The sequence below is a fragment of the Falco rusticolus genome, chromosome 2 (genome assembly GCF_015220075.1).
Source record: "Falco rusticolus isolate bFalRus1 chromosome 2, bFalRus1.pri, whole genome shotgun sequence".
Lineage (NCBI taxonomy): Eukaryota > Metazoa > Chordata > Aves > Falconiformes > Falconidae > Falco > Falco rusticolus.
In genome coordinates, this window is record NC_051188.1 from 64,584,530 (window position 1) to 64,604,454 (window position 19,925).

Here is a 19,925-nt window from a genome sequence, read left to right on the forward strand (position 1 = left end):
CAGAGAATGCTGTTCTTAATTACCCTGGCTTGTTTGCTGATGACTGAATATAGGGTAACTTTCTGACTTCAAAGATTGATAACTGCTGAAAGTATTTTTATGACTGGGGGCATGACAGGAACACTTGCTGTTCAAAGTGATTGTTACCCCTGGGCTCAGGCTACTGGACTGTCTTCTTGTATATGCTGAACCTGTTTGAGCTCCAGCTTGTCTTGTTCTGCACTGTGTACAATTCTACCTTCGAGATTATTTTTTTTAATATATATTTTTTTATGAGCCACACAACCCTTGTGGCATGCCCAAGCATAAACCTAATTGCCATATGGACAGGATGGGCAATATCATTCCGAAGATGTTTCACTGGGTCTTGTATGTTTCCCTTTTTGTGGTACAGTAGTATGGCCAATGATGGGTGGGTGGGCCGATTCCATGGTCCTTCGTACATAGGTCTACATGTTGCATGCCAAAAAAGGCCAAGATCTGTGAGCAGCCTGAGACCCCGCATCTCTTCGAGCAGTGTGTATGTATCACTGATGCACGTTGCTGGTCAGTGATGAGCTACAGAGGGTTAGTAATCTTTAATAATGGGTGATACCAGGCATCTAAAGACAGCTTCAGCTGTTTATAATGCAGATTGCTGCAGGCATTGCCTGGGTGCTCTGCTTAATGCAGTTAATTCTTCACTGAATGTTACTGAAGTCCTCCTGTCAAAATAGCTGTTCAGCTGTTGAGAGCAAGAATTTCTAGTCAGTTTGTATGCATAGGCAGAGGTAGTCAAGGTAGGGAATAATCCTGAGTGTAATGTAAGCCAACTGTTTATTATTAAAGCTTTAAGACTGAAATTCACTTTCATTAAATTGGAATTATTTAACCTAAAATGCCGCACAGAATTTCAAACATGCAAAATGATGATATTATCGAGCCTCTGCAGTGAACCTGAAGATTTGTTTTTGTTTGTAGTAGAGAGCAATGCATACGATCAGTTTTCATACTAGAAGCAATAGGAACTTATTTGTGTAGCAGTTGTCACCACCCATATCTTGGAGAAATGCAAGGATCTTTCAGATGATGACTATGTAATTGCTTCCACACACCCCAGAGGGAAGTTTCTTTCTGCAGTCCTATGTAGCAGAAGCTTTCCCACCCTTTCCCCCAGGTGCATGAGCTCATTAAGTCTTGCAAACAAGTCAAAGAGGGAGAAGTCCCCAGATTTGAAAGCTGAGGAGTCACTAAATGGAAGATTCAGTTCCTGCTGTACAGTCTATGTTGGAGAACTTGGTGCTTGTAGGGCAGGTGCTTCAACCTCAGTCTCTCACCTTCTCCAAAAGGTGTTAAACTGGCTCCCCAAGATGGAGAAAGGGGACTGAGCAGAAAGCCTACCCTCTGCTGTATTTTCTCCTGTCCTCTGTGGCCCCTGCTCCCCTTCCCCTGCTTTCTACCTTTCTGACCCAGCCTTTGTGAGTTTGCCAGATGTGTTTCCTGCAGAGCATGGATGGTTTCTCTGCCTTTCTAAAAATGTTCTGTTCTTTGTGCTGGTGAGTAAAGAGAAAAACAGAGCTTGTGCCATGAACATTGGGTTGTTTTGTGTGTGTGTTAGGAGGGAAACAAAGGAAGGAAATACTAAATTTGAATTACAAGCTTATAGAAGTTACATTTCAGTAAGTACACCAGATACAAGTAAAGGCATTAAAGAAAACAGAATTTGTAAGGGAAATGTCGAGAGGCCTTAATAGGCAGGTGCTTCTGCTAAGGTTGTCTGCTGTTTCTCACTGTCAGGGTTGGTTTCCAGTCATTTACAACTCTGCCAGATTTTCTTTCCATTCGTGAGTCTCACCTGAGTTTTTGATTTAAAGTTCAGCCAAAACAACTGAGTTGTTCCCAAGAAGCCAGGGAACAAATCCACTGTGTTTTTCAAACATGGAAACAGTCTTTTGTTTGAGAAGCTCAAGTGCCTCCATCCTTGGTCAAGGACTTGGACTGCTTAGAAGAATGATGGCCTTTGTCTCAAGGAAATACCTTGAGAAAAATCTGCCTGTATCGCAGGTCACAGGTGCTCAGTAACTACTCGTCTGTTGTCAAAAATGTCCCACTTCATCCTGGGGCTGAGCAGGGCCTTCTCTGCCGTTGCAGCATGAGCTGCTCTAGAGGCAGGTCTGCTGCAAGGCTGACAGTGGGAAAACTGTCTCTTGGGGTGCAAGTGCTGCCTGTTGACAAGCAGGCTGTGCAGGCAAGCTTCCTGACTCAACAGGCAGGACCACAGCCAAGGGAAGTGTCCACCTGAGGGAAGATACTGACAGATTGAGTGGGACATAGGGTGAAGGAGACCTGGGCTGGAGGATGAGAGGACTGGATATTCAGGAAGGGGCAGGGTGAGAACCAGTTTGGTCATTTGTTCTGACAGTATAAAATAAAAAAAATTAAAGCCCCAAGACTTTTTGAGCTGTTCTTGGAGCAAGGCAGCAGGGAATGAGAATGGTTGAAGGGATGAATGGGTGACACAAATGTGGGTGGTGGTGACAAGTTACTGGAGAGTGTAACAGAGGTGTGAGAAGATCTTGCCTAAGCTGATGAGTACAGTGCAACTGGAGCAAGGCAGGGGGTAAAGCTTGATGAGCAGGACAGGTCGTGTCCATCAGAGCATTCTTCTGCTGAAACACAGTAGACACCAAAATGCTTTGCTCTCCAGCAAATGGGGGGGAAGGCAGGGGAGAGGAAATCACTGTTTGGATAGAATGTAATAATTATGACTGAGGAAAAGAGGGAGAGCTGATACTTAAAGTTAAATCAGGAGCCAAAGAAAAATTGAATACTGCTTGTTGCCGAAACACCATTCATCCTATGCCCTAAAAGAGGGGAGTCTCGCAAACTGTCTTGTAACTACATACACAGGTGTGTGTAGCAGCAAAGAGAGGTCAGTAGAGCAAGGGTGCACTGGCAAACAGACCCATTTCCAGTATTTACTTTTCTTGAATATGTGACTTTTGTTACCTTCGTAATGTTCTCAACTCTTGTACACAATGTCTTAGTTTAGTTTGTTGCTTCCTGCCTACGACTTGCTGGAGCTGGATCCCAGACTCCATAGCCAGCCCTTGGCAACATGACACTGTTATCAAGATAACAAATATTTTTCCCACTGTGATCAGTTCAGAACAGAGTGTTTAATTTTTTTTTAAGTAGTCTATATTAATGGAGTGTTAACAGTTTGAAAGTCAGGTGCTCAAGACAGTGCCACTGGTTGGCTGCTAGCCAGCAGTGGGGAATTGTGGCTTTTATGTCTAAGCCTGGAAGGAGGCTGCAATCTAAATCATGCAATCACCCAACATACTTGATCCCTCAGTTTGGTCCAGCAGTGGAAAAAGAAGGCTGACTAAAGACATCATCTGGGCTATCTAAGAGATGTACTTTTCTTTTGTCAACTCTTACGCTTAAGTAAGCCTCGTCTGTTTGTTTGTTTTTTTTTCCTAGGAGAATGATATTAAGCTCTGCTTATTGCTAGGTGTTAAGGCAGGTGATTAACTGTGTGGAGCTACCATCTAGATCTTCTCTGGGATCCCAGCTGGGTCTGTCATCCTCTGTGCTCCTGGAGAGATCTCTGATAGATGCTCTGTCAGAGGCTTTAAAGTTATGCTTGTTAGGCAGAAATCTCAATAGCTTCTTGAAATATTATACAGATGTTGCATTTAGGTACTCTGTGGGATCTGAAATTATGCTTCCATAATGCTCCAGGAATCCTGGAGATTTCTATTGAGCAGGGAAAATAGCTCTCTAAGCATCATAATACTCTTCAAAATCTGCATGAACTGCCATGGGAACAGCTGTAGCACCTTTTTTATTTCATTCACCCATGTTTAGACTGTGTAACCCAAGGACTTTGTTTTGCAACTTGATCATTGTGGAACGTGGTTGCTGTTGGCATTTTATTTTGCTCAGTTGCTAAAGGTTAAAATGGTGGGACCTTTAAATGGGGAACAGGAAGATGCTAAAATCAGTCTGGATCTGTCCCTCTTGCACTTCAGATAAAGAAAGAGAAGGAAGAGGGGAAGCTTTAGTAAATGATGGATATTTACTGTAGTGGGAAGCATATTGCTAATATAAAGCCCTGATTGTTTGCAAGATTTATTCAGGCTTACAAAGCAAGTACTCAGATGTTGTTTATCAGTATTGTCCAAACCCAGAGGCAAGAGTTAAGTAACATGCACTGAATATAGGTAGCGAGGGGTTGTTTCTAATATTCTCCTATGTTAAAATGACTGCCTAGCTTCTTTTGAAAGAAAGCAAGTGTTCCTTTGCATTTTTTATGATTATTCATGTTTCTCCCTAAATATTTAGTCTGTAAATTTGAGAGATATTACGGTTTGTAAGAGAGAGGAGGTAGACTGTGAGTCATGTTTAAAATTGTAATTTTGAAGAATAGCTTAAGATGACACATCTGGATACCTGTGTTCATCATCCTGTTATTATTATGCTACCAACATAATCTCATATAGCAAAGCTCATGTTTTCATGATTCAGCAATCTCGAATAAGAGATCCTGACATTCTGTTGTGTGTTGATTTTTATATTGCCTTTTAAGGTATGTTGGTAACAAATTGATGCACAGTATTTCTAAATGACACACAGTAGGCCTTGCAGTAAATTATTATCCAGATTGAAAATACAGCACATATATTAGAAATGACCAAATATATGAGAAAATAACAAATCCGAGCCCGTCTGCCTTGTATTTGCCTGTCATTTCCATTTTGATTGCGATTGGCTGGCAAGGGCTGCTGCTGGCATTGCACAATTGGCTTAGTGGGGAATTACAAAACAGGAGCAGATCCCTTGATTGGGACTCCGTAGCACATGCAGCTGAGCGCAGGCGAAAAAGAAAGGTCACCCATAGACAAGGATTTGAGCAGAATCTCTCTCACAGATGTTTCCATTCCAGAGAAGCACGTCTGATCCCATTTTTCTCCTCTACGACTTGGAGTGTTTAAATGCCATAGGGATATTTTTCTTTCGGTGAACGTGAAAATGCACCTGGGAACAAGTTTGCAACCTGGAGGCATGTGAGAATTTCAGATGCGCAGGGCAGTATCATGGAATGATCAGAAGGATCTGTGGGTTTAGGGAGTTTTAAATATCAGTGAGGAGGAAGACAATTCAAACAGAAGGTTAAAAGCAGATGCAAAAGGAAAACAACTTTGTTTTGATCCTGGAATTATACTGTAAACAGCATGAAGGAGGGATTATATCAGCACCAAAGCAATGGAGAATCGAAGGGGTTTATTTTCCTCTGAAATAATCTCTGTGCAAGAAATGTAAAAACTCGCTTGTGAAAAAGAAGAATTCATTATTTGAATATGGTTTGAAGCTCTGTGGAACCTGTTTGGGACTGCTGCATCTTTCCAATGGTGTATAGTATGTATTTATTTCAGATGTGTAGATGAAGAAGATTCAGCACAAAAAGGTCAAGCTACTTTTTTGTAAATAGTTTTTAACTGCTTTTTGTGAGTGAGACAACATAGGAATTTCATTTGCATTTTTAACTGAACTTTCTCTTTCTTTCCTCCTCCAAACTTAGTTTGCGAGATGCTGGAATTGGATTTATTCTTGTCATAGATCGCAGACAGGACAAATGGACTTCTGTGAAAGCTTCCATACTGCGGATAGCAGTGAGTACTGTTTTAAGTTAACTCCTAAGGAAGATTTTCTGTGTTGAACCTTCCTCTTATGAGTGGAAAAACAGGAAATATTTTATTTCTTCAGCAAAATGTTAGCTGATAGATGACCCAGGAAGTATCCAGTAGTTTTGTATTGCAGCTGACTGGGACCAAGCATCATGTATCTATGATGTGCTTTTAATGCAGTTTGCAGGTCAGAACATCTTCCTGAGAAAACACTTGGAGAGCATGTGTGTGTGTGCATGCAAATGTGTGCAGCGTGCAGCTCTTCCAGGTGGGAGCCAGTGTTTACATGGACGTCCCATGTGTCCTATACAGCTTTGGGTCCACCTTTCACTATTCAAGTGAGCTTTCCTTTTAGGAAGGGATGAGGGTCCTGATTTAGTTTGCCACTTGTGAAAGGTATTCAGGTGTAAAAACTGATTCTGTGGTGTTCAAATTAAAATAAGGGTTGCTTGTGTACCTTAAGATATTACATACCTACTGTGATCAATCAACAGCACATGCTGGTACTTTCATTCTCTTTTTTAATTATTAGTTTTTAAATCTGAAAACTAAGCTTATTAGAGGCTTCTTTTTTTACATGAGTAGGAAAAGAGATTCATGTTTATCATGTGCTTATCCTACTGTTGGTTTACTTTTTTATTTCTTTGGGGTTTTTTTCTTGTTATCCTTGCTTGAATTGTTAGTGTTTATAATCTTTCCAGTAAGTGCTGTAAGCATCTTTTATTCAATTTTTAGTGGCTGAAAAATTTTGACTCTGTAAGGTAAAAGTTAAATCAAAACAGTAAATGTCATTTTTGTGTAGCCCCATTCTGACCAAAGAACTGTTTGCTTATTGTAAATTAAAGGTATTTATTTAAAGGTAATACCTTACTCCCACTACATGACTTTTTTGTGAATGAATATATAATGATATAATATTCTCACAATACGACTTTTTCCACAGTGAGTATGTTAGAAATGTTAAAATATTGAAAATATGCCAAAATACCAGCAAAATCTGCTTTTGCAGCTCATTTCGAAATTTTGAGATGCAGCATTGAGCAGATTCCAGTAGTGGAAACAGAGAGCAGCATAAATTGTGATGATTAAGGAAAAAGGACTATATCTATGGAGTTTTTAAATCTTTTTCAAAATGCAATGCTGTAGTTTCTGTTCAAGGACAGGTGAGTATTCCACAGATGACAGTCCTTTTTTTTTTACGTAATTGGGGTGGTAGAGCGTGGGGGGCAACTACAGACATGCTACTTATACCCATAATAGTAATGTTTATCGTAGCGTTCCTCCTGTGTGTTGCCTAGAAACTCAATATAGAGAACCTGAGTATCTATCCCCATGATAAGGGATCCATCATTGTAGTGATCATGTTGGTGCCTAAGGGCTTTGCCTGGAGAAGGGTACTGAGCAGGGAGCACTGCGGATTGTAGTGCTGTTGGTGATGGGTTGTTTTCCTTTTTTTCTTCTTTTCTCATTCTTCTGAGAGCTTTATTTAAAAGAGAAATCATGCTTCCTAGCTGAAGTCTAATATTTAGAGGCATAATTTTTTTTTTATATGTTTCCTTTTTTGAACTGGCTCAGCTTTGGCTTTGTATTGTGTCTGTGGATGTATGTGGCAGTTCTCTTGGGCTTCAGCAATCGTCATGTCACCCTCGATTGCCTGAAAATTTTATCTTCATATTAAAAAAAAAAATATAGTGAAAAGTCATTGTTTGCTGTTGTCCACCATTTGTTTGCTGTAATATTTGCCATAAATGAACTCTAAATTCATTTCTTCTGTCTGCTTCTTAAAAAAACAAAGCCAAATATACACAATACGTATCTTGCACCAAAGTCATGAGGATTTCTCTGGGTCCTGTTGATGGACAAAGGGGTTTTTTTAAATGGTTCAAGGGAAACTGGAGGCTTAACTTCCACTTGTTTAGTTTTCCTAACAGTTAGAGTTGTCTTTTGATGATGATGAATGAGGGTGCAAGGAGGAGCAGTCACATAGCTTGGTAAAATGGCTCCGTATTTTCCCAACTGTAGTCGAGTGAAGGACAAACACCAGACAAATTGATCCCCTTTTCCTTTCCATGCAGTCAAAAATTACTTTTTTTTCTCCTTCCCATGCTGCCCGGTGTTATCATACTAAAAAAAGCAATATTCAATCCACAGTTACAGGAGTGTGGCATGTTACTAATCGATGTGTTCTTGGGTTTCACACTGCTCTTCTGTTCATAGTTCCAGTGTGTTTTCTTAAAAAAATGAAGCCTATGTCATTACATTTTTCTTTGTCTCTGTTGTCCTGTCATCATTGTCTTCCTCCATCTTGAGGGAAATGTTGAAGTGTGAACTCAGCCTTTTAGACAAACAAAAAACTGCACTCAACATCATTAAAAGTTCCACCATAGCCATCCATCAGCCTCATATTGAAAGTTCAGAGGAAACAAACTTCCTTAAACTTGGTGTTTAGGGAATAACATACATGTGGGCAACTACTCTTGAGCAAGAAGTTGGTATGGAGGTTGCTCAGGTGGTAGTGAGAAAGATTTACCCAGTAACAAAACTTTACAGTCCTTTCTAAATGTGGCAGGAGTTGGGTTTTATTCAACCCCCTGGAGAAGTTTGCTTTGTGACTTGCCACCTTTGGCTAAGGATGCACTGCATGCAGGTTTCATGTCTTCTGCTTTGGACTGCATTGTCCAGAGCACTGGTTTTTCTTAGCTCTTCATAAATCAAAATGCAACCTTCCCTGTAGCACAGGCATAGCCCATTAATTGCTTTAAAGATTAGGGCCAAGACCTTTAGCTGGCAGGAGGATACCAAAACGCAATGGAGAGACTGGAGTTGCTAATACCAACCTAAACCTTGCAGGAGCCAGGCAGTCCCGTTTTTGTGCCATCTGGAGTCTTATCATTGGTTTTACATCCAAGGTGAGAAACCATGAATTACAGTAATCCAACCTTGCATTCTTCTGCCTTGTTTATAGAAAGACCTTGAGTTTCTTAGTGAGTGTTGATGGAGAAAAGATGCATTTAGTAAGTGATACTCCATGAAAGGCACTATTTTTTGTTATGGATAGGTATTTCCCATTAGTCCAGTTTCTAGCTAGCAATTTGTGTCATGTCTGGAAAACTGTAATGACACTTAACAATTTATATGGGTTGAGTTTGAAAAAACTGCTCTTCTTTCAGCCCCTAGTCATGTTTCTTATTTTTGCTTGGATTCAAAACAAGAACTTGACAGTATGATGAAGGTAGAACAGTATTTATATTAATTTTATTCCAGTAAATGATAAACTAAAAAGGTTATTTTGAGATGCTGTACATTTTTGTCTTATTGCTTTGGTTGTTTTGAGAATATTACATGTGCAGGCACTTTTGCGGTTATCCTTGTATAGTCAGCCATTTTTCCTTTTTATTACATGGGGTTTTTTAATATGTAAAAAGAGAGAAGTGAATCACTTAAACTCTAAAACCAGGATCATAACACAAGCATTAAACCCAGATCTAATGCAAAACAGCTCAATGTTTTTAAACCTAGCTTTCAAACTGCTCCTTTTATGAACTGATTTAATTCAAGATTCTTCCTTGACAAGAAGCCTGTGTAAGAGACTTCATTCTAGCCAGGAATAAACAGTCTTGGGGGGGGGGGGGGGGGGGGGGGAAGTACTTATTAGCTCCTTTATATACACAGGTATTTTGGAAAGAAATGCCCTGTGGCTTACGGCATACTAATAAGTGCAGAAGCAAAAACACCACCACAGAGTTTGGTAATGTTGGGTATATTGAAGCTCTTCATAAAATGGAAAATAGTGCTGTTCCAAGTATTTTGAAACAGAACTACTAAAACTGGGTCAAGCATTAGCTCTTTGATGGCTCACATGGTTCGGATACTTCTGAAAGCTGCCTGTTTACCTGGGAAGTGGAAGAAAAGGGGTTGTAGGTTCACCATTTATCAGAATAGCTTTTTCTTTGCTGTGTAGAAGTATAAACGACTTCTGAGCTCTGGGTCAGCTGAGCAAATTGCTCTGTGGGACTGAACACAGCAGACTGCAACTTTATTTTAAGTGAATCTCTGTCTAAAAGGTACATATATCTATCCACATAATTATTTTGTATACTAAATAAGCCCTAGGGGGTAACCGGAGATATGAAAACTCAAAGGTGTTGGTTGTCTTTTCCAAAAGCTCACCTTTGGCTATTCACTACTGAAAGCTGTAGTGACTGGCTCCTGTTGTAGATCCCAGCCCCTGCCCTGCTCCAGTGCTGCCCATTCCAGGGAGCGGCAGCCTGGCAGCACTGCATCCTACCTCAGTGAATATTGGAACTATTGTAAAGTATGTGATTCAGTGAGACTTACTCCTCCCTTGAAAATGCCATCTGCCCAGTAGCCTCTAGCAGCTATGGGCTGTTTTCAGTTGTGGGGGATTGCTTCTCAGCTTGACTGGTGCAGGTAAAATTGAGTGACTTAAATAGCTCCCTGTTCACACTGACAGAGCAAGACCACGTTACACAGGGGAAACCAAAGATATGAAGAATCTCAGTACCTGCCTGGCAAAATGCTGCCCGCCCTTCCCTGCAAATAAGCTGCCACCACCCCTTACTGAGCGTCAGGCAGGGGTTGTTTCCTGCCCAGCTTTTGCAGTTCCTTACCAGCCATTCAGCATTGTGTCATCTTCATTCAAGAGAAGACCTGCCTCTCCTTACCTTCTCCTGTTAGAAGGTGCTTAACTTCAGGGTCAATACTGGTGCTACAGACATCCTCTCTGTCATTAATATAATGTGAAGAAAAGTGATAAATAAGATTATACACAGCTCACTTAATTTTCCATTTTGCACAAAACCCAGCTGCGTTCAGTCTCTCTAAGATTCCCCCCTTTTGCAGAAGGCTAGAGCATGCAGTGGAAAGCTCCACATCCCTGAGAAGTGGAGGCCTGAGAGCGGGCAGGTCAACCGGTTCCTGAGTATTAATTAATTGATTTCCCAGAGGATTTAAAGTAGTTCCTGTTTTTTCCAGCCAGCAAAGGTTCTTCCCGTGTTCCTGATTCAGGGTACTTACAAGGCAGCAAAGATGTCAGTGTATTAGAAAGCTTTGATTTAAGGGCTGTGCTGTATATGAGTTCCTGGTTTGGTCAGATTCATTTCAAAGCTGATAACTACATGCACATCTGCATCTTTTCCTGTATCTTTGGAATCAGCACTGACCTGACTGGATGGGAAAGTGAAGGAGATAAGCAGATAGAGAACTAATGCAAGTGAGATGAAGGAATGTATGGGTTGGGCTACAATAGAATAGGGGCTACTCTAATTTTCATAGAGGATACCAAAAACATGACCCATGGTCTCTTTTGCATAGGTATCAAATGAGTTGAAGTATAATATTTGAGACAAAATGTTGGGGGAGCAGTTGGCATTAATTCATTTAGTAAAGAAAGACACTTCTGGAAAAAACAGCTTTCAAGCACACAAACCCTTCTTCAAGTTGCAGTGAAGTTCATTGACTTCAACAGTCCTTGAAGGCACTTTATTGTATGGCAGTACTAAACATCCATGAATATTTATTTCTGTGCTTAACACTTGGCACAGCGTTCTTGAGAGCTCATTGTTTGCTCTGTCTGCTTAGCATACAATGGCTTCAAACAAACATGCTGCTGGACTGGAATGGAGCGTAGACTTGGGTGTTATGGTTTGGTTTTGGGGGTTTTGTTCTCTTGTATTCAGGGTGGACTGGTTGATGAAGTTCACATGCATCTAAGGAGCATCTCTTGCATCATATCATTGTCTCTGCAAGTCATCAGGGCTTTAAGGGAAAAAAAAAGTTAGGAAAACATTAATATTTGGGCAGTGCAGAGACAAGCTCAGATAAACTGGAATAGCTGGCACAGGTCCAGCATTGTTTACTGTAGCAATCCTCCCTGTTCTTCTTGTTGTTTCACAAAGGTCAATTTGCGTATTTGACTCCTAGCCACAACAAACAGAGGAGGCATCAGTCTTGAAAAACTGTTTTTTGAAAAAACAAAACCAAATGGGAAGCATAGGAGACAGACTAGTGGAGCTAAGAATGGTATTGTAGACAGTTAGAGTAACCTAGAATGTGAGGTTTTGTTGAGAGAGAGGGGAAACTTCTGGCAAGCCTTGAATGGGAGTTAGTGGTACAAGACTATAGTGACTTCAACAGTGTCATTTTGGGTAGACACACTGAGATGGAGAATAATAGTACATGTGTATTCTTTGAATTGAATACTAGTAAGATACTCAATTTGGTCATGCAGTTAAACTTTGTATTTCATAAGAGATAATACACAGTTTAGAAAAAATTACTATTGCTTTGCATTTGGCTACTACTGTTTGCTTCAGTAATAGCCTAAATATCAATAGAATCACAGAATAACAGCTCAGATTGGGAGGAATCTTGAAAGATCACCGGGCCCAACCATTCCCGGGGAAAGGGAGCTTTGTTGACACTAGCACCCTGTCCAGTCTCATCATGAAAAACCTCAGTGATGGGGACTCTACCGTGTCCCTGGGGAGGTTGTTCCAGTGAATGATTGTTCTCACTGTAAAAAAAATTTCTTTCTCTACATCAAGGTGAAACTTCCCTCAGTGCAACTTGTACCCATTGCCTTCCCACACTGCAACTTGTGAAGAGACAGCCTCTGTCCTCTTTGTAGATGCCCTTTAAGTGGCGGCTGGAATATTGTAATGAGGTCCCCCCCAAGCCCGCTCTTCTCCAGAGAGGAGAGACCTAATTCCTTCAGTCTTCCTTCACTGGGCAGGTTCTCCAGCCCTTTGATCTTCTTTGTGGTCCTCCTTTGGACCCTCTCCAGTCTGTCCACGTCTTTCTTGAACTGTGGGAACCGGAACGGGACACAGTGATCCAGGTGCAGTTGGACACATCTGTTGAATGCGTGAAATGATAGACTGCACAGCCATCATTGTAAAAAGATTATTCAGGATATTTATTAAAAAAAAAATCTTTTATCCATTCTTGCAATGTCTCTTAATATGAGTTAATTAATTTTCTGAAATAAATCTGCAATTGCCCTTGGTACAGTAATTCAGAGGGAAAAAAGGTTAAAAAAATCATCTTTTTTCTTAACGTTTTCTTCTGAATACCATCAGGAATTTTTCTGTTAGAAGTTTTTCCTCTAGTAACTGTGGATTAGTAAGTCCACAGGGTGTACTACTATTAGTACACAGAGACAGATTGTTTACAGTGCAAGGATGAGAAGCTGGGCACTCAGAATTGTCTGGATTCTGTTCCCAGCCCTCAGACAGACTTCTCTGGGACCAAACCACCATGCTTTCTAGAAAATTTGGACATCACTGAAGTGGAGACAGATTGTGAAGTTCAGCCCTTTAAGGTTTCTCAGTCAAGCTGAGATCTCGGTTGTATACTGAGTATCTGGGGAACCACAATGCACCTGTGAAGTCTTTCAGAAAAGTTTTAAACTGTTTGTTTGGTTTTTTTCTTTAAAAGTTTGTAATTTCCAGTGCTAAATACCTGGGACTCTTGGAAATCTTAAAATGGATATTAAACTACTCTCCAGCCTTCCAGATCCTAACAGTTTCACTAAGCATGGAAACAGATCATAGCATAACAGTTCCTTCAGTCAGTATTTGTTTTTTGGTTGACCTTTTTTTTTTTTTTTTGGTAGTAATTCAGTTTACTAAAATTGTGACATAATTTCCAACAGTATAATGAAGAAAATAGCATACTTAATCATTGTAATGATCATTTCTTTAGTGAGCTTCACTGCATCCCTATGGTGGAAATAACGAAAGGGGGAGAAGATCTGCATAATTTCAAGAATAGCTAAATGCCAAGTATGCAAACCTCTGCCACAGCAGGGGTTGGTTTTTACTAATTTAATGCTATTTCTTTGCTTTCCTTCAGCTCTCTTCTGTTTTCCCCCTATCACTTGTAGAATAGGAAAGATCTTGAGACTACTAGTTGTAAGATAATGAGAAAAAGAGCTGACAATTACTGTTTGATTTTTACTTTTGTCTGCAAAATTAAAGCTTATTTCTAAGCTACTGCCTGAGAAATTGTCTTGGTGGCAATAGTTTGTGTAGGCAGCTGGCAAGGTAGTATATGGGCAAATTAGAAATGTATTCGGTGCTCAGACAATAATGGCGGTTTCTCTTGACACCCTCTATTAAAGAGAAGATAAGGTAACCCTGAAAGTACTGCTGTTGAAAAAGTACTAAGCCACTGCTGTTTGTTCTTTAGCCTCCTTGGCTAGGATGTAATCTTAGCTGAAGAGCAGTACAAGCCAGCCCTGAAAAACTTGATTCCAGGAGAATAGATTCCAATACCCAAAGATGAGTAAACATCTCTTTGAATGAAGCTCTTTGTGCAAGCCTTGCAAGTTTGTAATTGGTCACCCCATTATGGGAGGCCTTTGATACAGTTAGTTTGTGGTTTAACAGGGGCTTCTCCTTGTTCAAAAATATTTTCTGGAGCTGAGACAGAAAATAACAGACTAAACTTGTTTTGCAGGCATCTTTCCCGGGAAATCTGCAACTAGTCCTCGTTCTGCGCCCAACAGGATTTTTTCATCGAGCTCTCTCAGACATTGCTTTCAAATTCAACAAAGATGAGTTTAAAATGAAAGTACCTGTAAGTAATCCTCTGTTCCCACTGTACTGTCAGAAATCTGTTAAAAGTACTTAATGTAGCTAGCGAGGGCCAAAAAATCCCAACAAAACACCATGCTTAAAGGCGGTTCCAGCAATTTTGGCTAGTTCTTGATGGTTTATTCTTGAAGTATGTGAATTTTGAGGCAAATGCATTTCCCATGGACAAATGCTGTAGTTTCTGTCATTTGAGCAAACATACAACTGATGCCTGTTGTTGCATTGCCAGTGAACCCACTGATTATACTTCTGTTTGAAAACGTACAGCATTTATACTTGAAAATAAACTGGAATGAAATGAACTAAAGATATACAAGTTTTTATGTATCATATGTCAATGTCAAGGGTGAAATTTTCAAGTCTTTAAGTTAAGGTACTTTTCCCCCACCCCTTGTTTATTTTGGGGAACCAGTCCTTACATGCCAAATCCACAGAGGTACTATTTTTCTCTCTCGTAGGATAAATAGGTTGAATGAATGTTGCCCTTAGAAAAAAGCCTTGTATGGTTTATCAAGATAAAAAAACTGGTGGTGTAATTTATGTTGTATGATCCATAAGCTGTTTTTGAATATGACTGTTGCTCTTGCTCGTATGCAGTTATCTACATTTACATCATCTTAAACTGAAACAACTGTTAAGTTTGGTTTTCTGTACGCAAAGGAAATAGTTCCATCATTTGCTTTTGTATTAAGCTGAGTTTTCTCTATCAGAGGCTGAAGGATGGGGCTTAGAATCCTTAAGAAGAGAATTCTCGCCTCTGATAGTGTTCACTTTCTTTGCTGTTGCAGGTCATAATGCTGGGCTCAGTGTCAGAACTGCAGGGTTACATTGATAAAACACAATTAACAGAAGATCTTGGTGGCACCCTGGATTATTGCCATAGCAGATGGCTGTCCCGTCGCACTGTAAGTCTGTTTTATACCCTGTCATTTATAAAACAGATTCCAAGTGATGCAAGTTGACTTGCTCAGAGTGAGAAGATGTTCCCAATGGTACTTAGTCATCTTAGAGAAATAATATGAGTAATAATTTGGGAGTGGTTTTCTGAACACTTGGAGCAAAGGAACTACAGTGTGTTTTTGTGTTGAGGTTTATTGGTTTTGCTACAAGAAAGAAAAATCTCAACTTGTAAAATAACTCCAGATTATAAAAATATGAGGAAGATAGACCTGATACGAGCCTAGGAAAAATAGACAATTAAGGAATTAATGGTGACGGTATCTGTTGCTTGCAAAATTATACTTTGACCGTTTTTCAGGCTTGTAATTAACCTGCTTGTGTTTGTTTTGAGAGCTGTATTTTGTGTGTATGTGTCATTGGTACATGTGTATGTGATGAGCATGAAACATCTTTAATGATTTTTATTCCAAAAGGCTATAGAAGGTTTCGCCCAAAAGGTTAAGCAAACAGCTCAGATTCTTCAGTCCTTTGGGACTGAACTGGCTGAAACAGAACTACCAAATGATGTGCAATCAACCAGCTCCCTTCTTGCAACACATAAAGAAAAGAAGGACAAAATGAAGGTATGTAATTCTTGTAAAGATTTTGTCTTCTAGTGAAACTGTGTTTTAATTTATAGCTAATAATGTTAGTAGAAAATGTGGAGGATGTTAATAGTAATAATACAAAACATTGAAATCTTACTGAACTTGGTTTGCTTGGCTTGATGTTAAAAGTCCTTTTTGCATTCAAAAATTACATTTATTGAGACTAAGTCTACGTATGTACAAATGCATAATAATTTGTATGTGGAAACAGAAATTCCTGTGTAAGTAGTGGTGTGTTTATAATTTGTAGGTTTGTTTGCAACAAGAAAACTGATTTTATTTTCATATGCATGCAGATACATGACTTTTTGAAGAATGGACTAATGTTCTTTCAAATCAGCTTAAATGAAAACTGTTAGATGTATACTTTTGAAACCCCAAAAAACTTTTGAGAGATTTGTAACCTAAGGAGACACTAGAAGGCTACGTATCATGAAAATTCAACTAAGTTACTGAGATCTTAAACTGGTAAATGTAGAAGAAGCTGAAATTTAGCATTTACTGTCTGTATTTGTTGTCAAACACTGCTTTTAATCATACTACTGTTGCTCTATTGCTATTAAAACAAAATCCTTTTTCCAGTTTGGTGCTTTATGAAGTCTGTTTTAAAAAAAAAAACCACACAACTACAGTGTGTGGGGTGTTTGTTTTGTTTTGTAGGAGGATATCAGGTTAGCAGTAGAACAGGGAGATGATATCCTTGGAAGTATTTCAAAACCAGTTACTGAGAATCCTGAATACAAACTGAATCAAGATCAGCTAGACAATCAAACAACGGTAGAAAGGTGAGAGGAGCAAAATAATGAACATGCTGCTTTTCTGGTTTTTTTTTGATGCCTCCCCAGCTCTTTTGCTTAGTTCCATACTTAACCTTAGCAAATAAGCAGATATTACAACATGAACATATAAAATGTACTTTCAGAAACAACTTCTTTGTTGTCTGTTCTGTTCTGAGCAAAGTAAACCCCTGCTGTCCATTACCGGGTCATTTGCTGATAAGGAAATAAGGGCTGGGGTTTGATTTCTGGCGCCAACTAATGCTGTTCTTTTTTTCAGATTTGGACTATATAGTTCAGCAGCTTTTCCTTATTTAAAAGAATATTGAAGCTTTGTTTAGAAACTAAAGTGCAACCCAAGGAAACTTTGCTGCTATAGGGAAAGCAGATAGGAAGACAGAAGTAATATATCCCTTCTTTTCAGCAGATTTGTCCACATTCATTATGTCCTTTTGAACTGAAGTGAGGGGTTTCTTTTTCTTTAACCCTGCCCAAAGCAGCTTCTAACATTGCTGAGATCTTACCAATGTCGTCAGTGGCCTATAAAGGGCTGCTAGGGAGTACACTGCTCTTGAAGTATCTATGCACAAATAACCTATATGCTTCCTTTGGGCATACAAGTAATAGATGTTGTTTTCCTTTGCTCCCCACCCCCCCTCCCTTAAATTACTGCCAGGTTTGAAGACATTATATCACCATAGCACAGATGCAAATTTGAACAAAGCTGTGAAAGCATAGCTCATTTCCCCCAGGCAGTATTCTGCATTCTTTTTTTGTCGGTCATTCCATGTTTCTGTTACACTCAGGCTGACTTTTCTTTCCAAATAACTGTCCATTCCAATCCACAAAGCTTGGCAGAAGTCACTTTTTTGGTCATTGTTGCTATCAGCTATCCGAAGAACAATCGGAGTGGGTGTTGCTTATTTATCCAAAATATTCCCACTCAATACAATATCTGACAGAAGTTGGAACAAACTCTGTGTGTCTGCCTTTTTTCTAATCAATTTTAACTTGCGAATTCAGAGTTTGTTTCTCTGCTGTTGAAGACAAAAGTTCATTAAAATTCTGATATGTTCCCTGGGTGTAGTCTGAGTACAGCAAAGCAGACTGTAAAGATAAGTCCATAGGATACCATGCTGTCAAATGCAATATTGGAAGATAAGTTGAAAAGTAAAAGGTTTAAGGCATTCACCAAAGTTATAATCGAAGAAGGCTCTTTTCATTGCAGTACTGCTGTATCACACTTGCCTGTGATACTTAAGTAGTAACTCTGCTCAGAAGAGGAGCAGCAATGACCTTCGGGTTTATTATGAACCTTGCTCCAAAGAATGAAATGTAAGGGCAGCTGGCTGGTCACAGCAGTAAAAATTTTTGCCTTCATTTTTCCTTATAGCCCAAGGCTTGAGTTCCTCTGGGTCCTAGCCCACACACATTTGCATGTTTTATTTATGTTTGCTAGCCCCAAGTCCCCATGTCCCCAGGACAGAGCTGAGAAATAGTATGCGCAGCAGTTAGCTTCAAATCAGCACTTGCCAGTTTTTCATAACTGAATGTTTGTGTTGGGTTTCAGTTTTACGTCAATGTTATTCTAGGAAACAATTCTGTGCAATACTCAGAAAGTTTCCTGTATCCAGTTTATTTTTTCTGGAAGATATTGCTTTAGGGAAGTTTCTTGTTTACTGTGGAAGATTGTATTGTCCCTTGAAGGCTATACCCATCATTCTTACAGTATTTCTTCTTTTTTTAAAGGCTTCTGGCTCAATTACATGAAACGGAGGCTGCCTTTGATGAGTTTTGGATTAAGCATGAGCAAAAACTTGAGCAATGTCTGCGCCTTCGGAATTTTGAACAGAATTTCAGAGAGGTGAGAACTTCTTGGTGGCAGTCAGTATTTGGTAATATAGAAATGATTCAGGCGAAAATACTTACCCCTCCTGTTTCTGCAGCTCGTGTGTGCTTGAAAGCTTTCTCCAACTTTTTTCTTGAATGTGTCCTTACTTGACATACTGCTATCTTTACTACCTTGAATACTTGCCTATAGAGACATAATAGCTTCTCTTCTGCAGGCTTATGATTTTTTTTTCCACAGGCCCAGCAGTGTATAAGCATTCAAAAACTCCTTTGAAACCTGTTCTCCACCACAGAAGCATAATACGGTGGCTGCAACACTTTCATCTTGCCAGTAGGCCCTTTTAAGGAACCAAGACTTACCTAAACCTTCTGGCTGAAATTTTATGAAACAGTCTCCAACACTGTGGGTGGGAAGTTGCAACCACACTGTTGGAAGCTGGGTGGAGGCTGAACTACAATTTTTACAGCCAGTTTCTGATCTCATGTTAGTTTAACTCATATGCTCGATGGCACCTACAGTCTCCCTATGCTGGTGTAGCTGATCTCAGAGCATGGCCCCTGTGTCTCCATGGGAGCAAAGCTCTGAAACCCTCCTACAAGTGTGTGTGTGTCTGTATGTCTGTCTCAGCCAGTTGTTAGTGTGAGGACCTCTCCCTCATGTTTTGCTAGTTGTTAATGTTGTTTTGTATTACAATCATCTGGTAAAAGCAAGATCGTAAATGCTTTGTGAACGTTAGTTTTCCTTCATTGTTGGGTTTGGGGTTTTGTTGTTTTGGTTTTTTTTTCTTTCACTACCAGAAAATAGAATTACTTCACTGCCTTTTTTTAATTGTTTTCATTTTGAGTTGGGGGTAAAGGTAGGCTGTCAGTAAAAGTGGTTTCTCTCTGTGCCCCAGTAACCACATAATGTGAGTCACCTGACTGGAAATAGTGGCTATCAGTTATTCAACTGGTGGGTCTCCAGAGAGGTAGAATCACACAGATACATAGCTGTGTCTCATTTCAGGTCAAAGCAGCTTTGGATATTGTGTCCGAGAGACTGACTGCTTTCACAGATGTGGGAAACAGCTGTTCACACGTGGAGCATATTTTGAAAGATCTTGCCAACTTTGAAGAAAAGTCATGTGTAAGAACTCTGCAAGTCTCCTTAATTTTTAGTATGACAATGTGTGTGTGGAGGGGCACGATGTTTGGGTATATCTTATAAGCAGAGCTTAAGCTGACAACGGGGCAGAATCAGTGTCTCAGGCACTGTGCAGAAGGAATTTGGAATAAAGTTTTTAACCATTGGAGCAGCCCAGTTCTCTGGCATCTCTCAAAGACCAGAGTGACCAGTCATAAAGTTGGTGTGATTAGTTCATGGAAGAATTGCATGAAATGTTTGCATAGCAAAGTTCTGCACTTAGTGATTGAGGGGCCACTTCCATTACTATTAAAGCCGCTTACTTCATTAAATCTCAG

General features: G+C 39.7%; 1 protein-coding gene across 20 annotated transcripts in view; it reads left to right on the plus strand.

The window, feature by feature from the left end:
* MCF2L (MCF.2 cell line derived transforming sequence like) overlaps positions 1-19,925 on the plus strand; it is a 164,329-nt gene that overhangs the window by 118,980 nt on the left and 25,424 nt on the right. For all 20 annotated transcript variants that reach the window (XR_005102373.1, XM_037375774.1, XM_037375773.1 and 17 more), the window contains 7 exons: positions 5,567-5,657; positions 14,154-14,273; positions 15,079-15,195; positions 15,664-15,813; positions 16,498-16,622; positions 18,363-18,477; positions 19,471-19,590. Coding sequence is in view for 19 of the 20 variants with exons in the window: in XM_037375774.1 (XP_037231671.1) it covers positions 5,567-5,657; positions 14,154-14,273; positions 15,079-15,195; positions 15,664-15,813; positions 16,498-16,622; positions 18,363-18,477; positions 19,471-19,590 (838 nt within the window). In the remaining variant the exon portion in view is untranslated. The remainder of the gene's footprint in view (positions 1-5,566; positions 5,658-14,153; positions 14,274-15,078; positions 15,196-15,663; positions 15,814-16,497; positions 16,623-18,362; positions 18,478-19,470; positions 19,591-19,925) is intronic.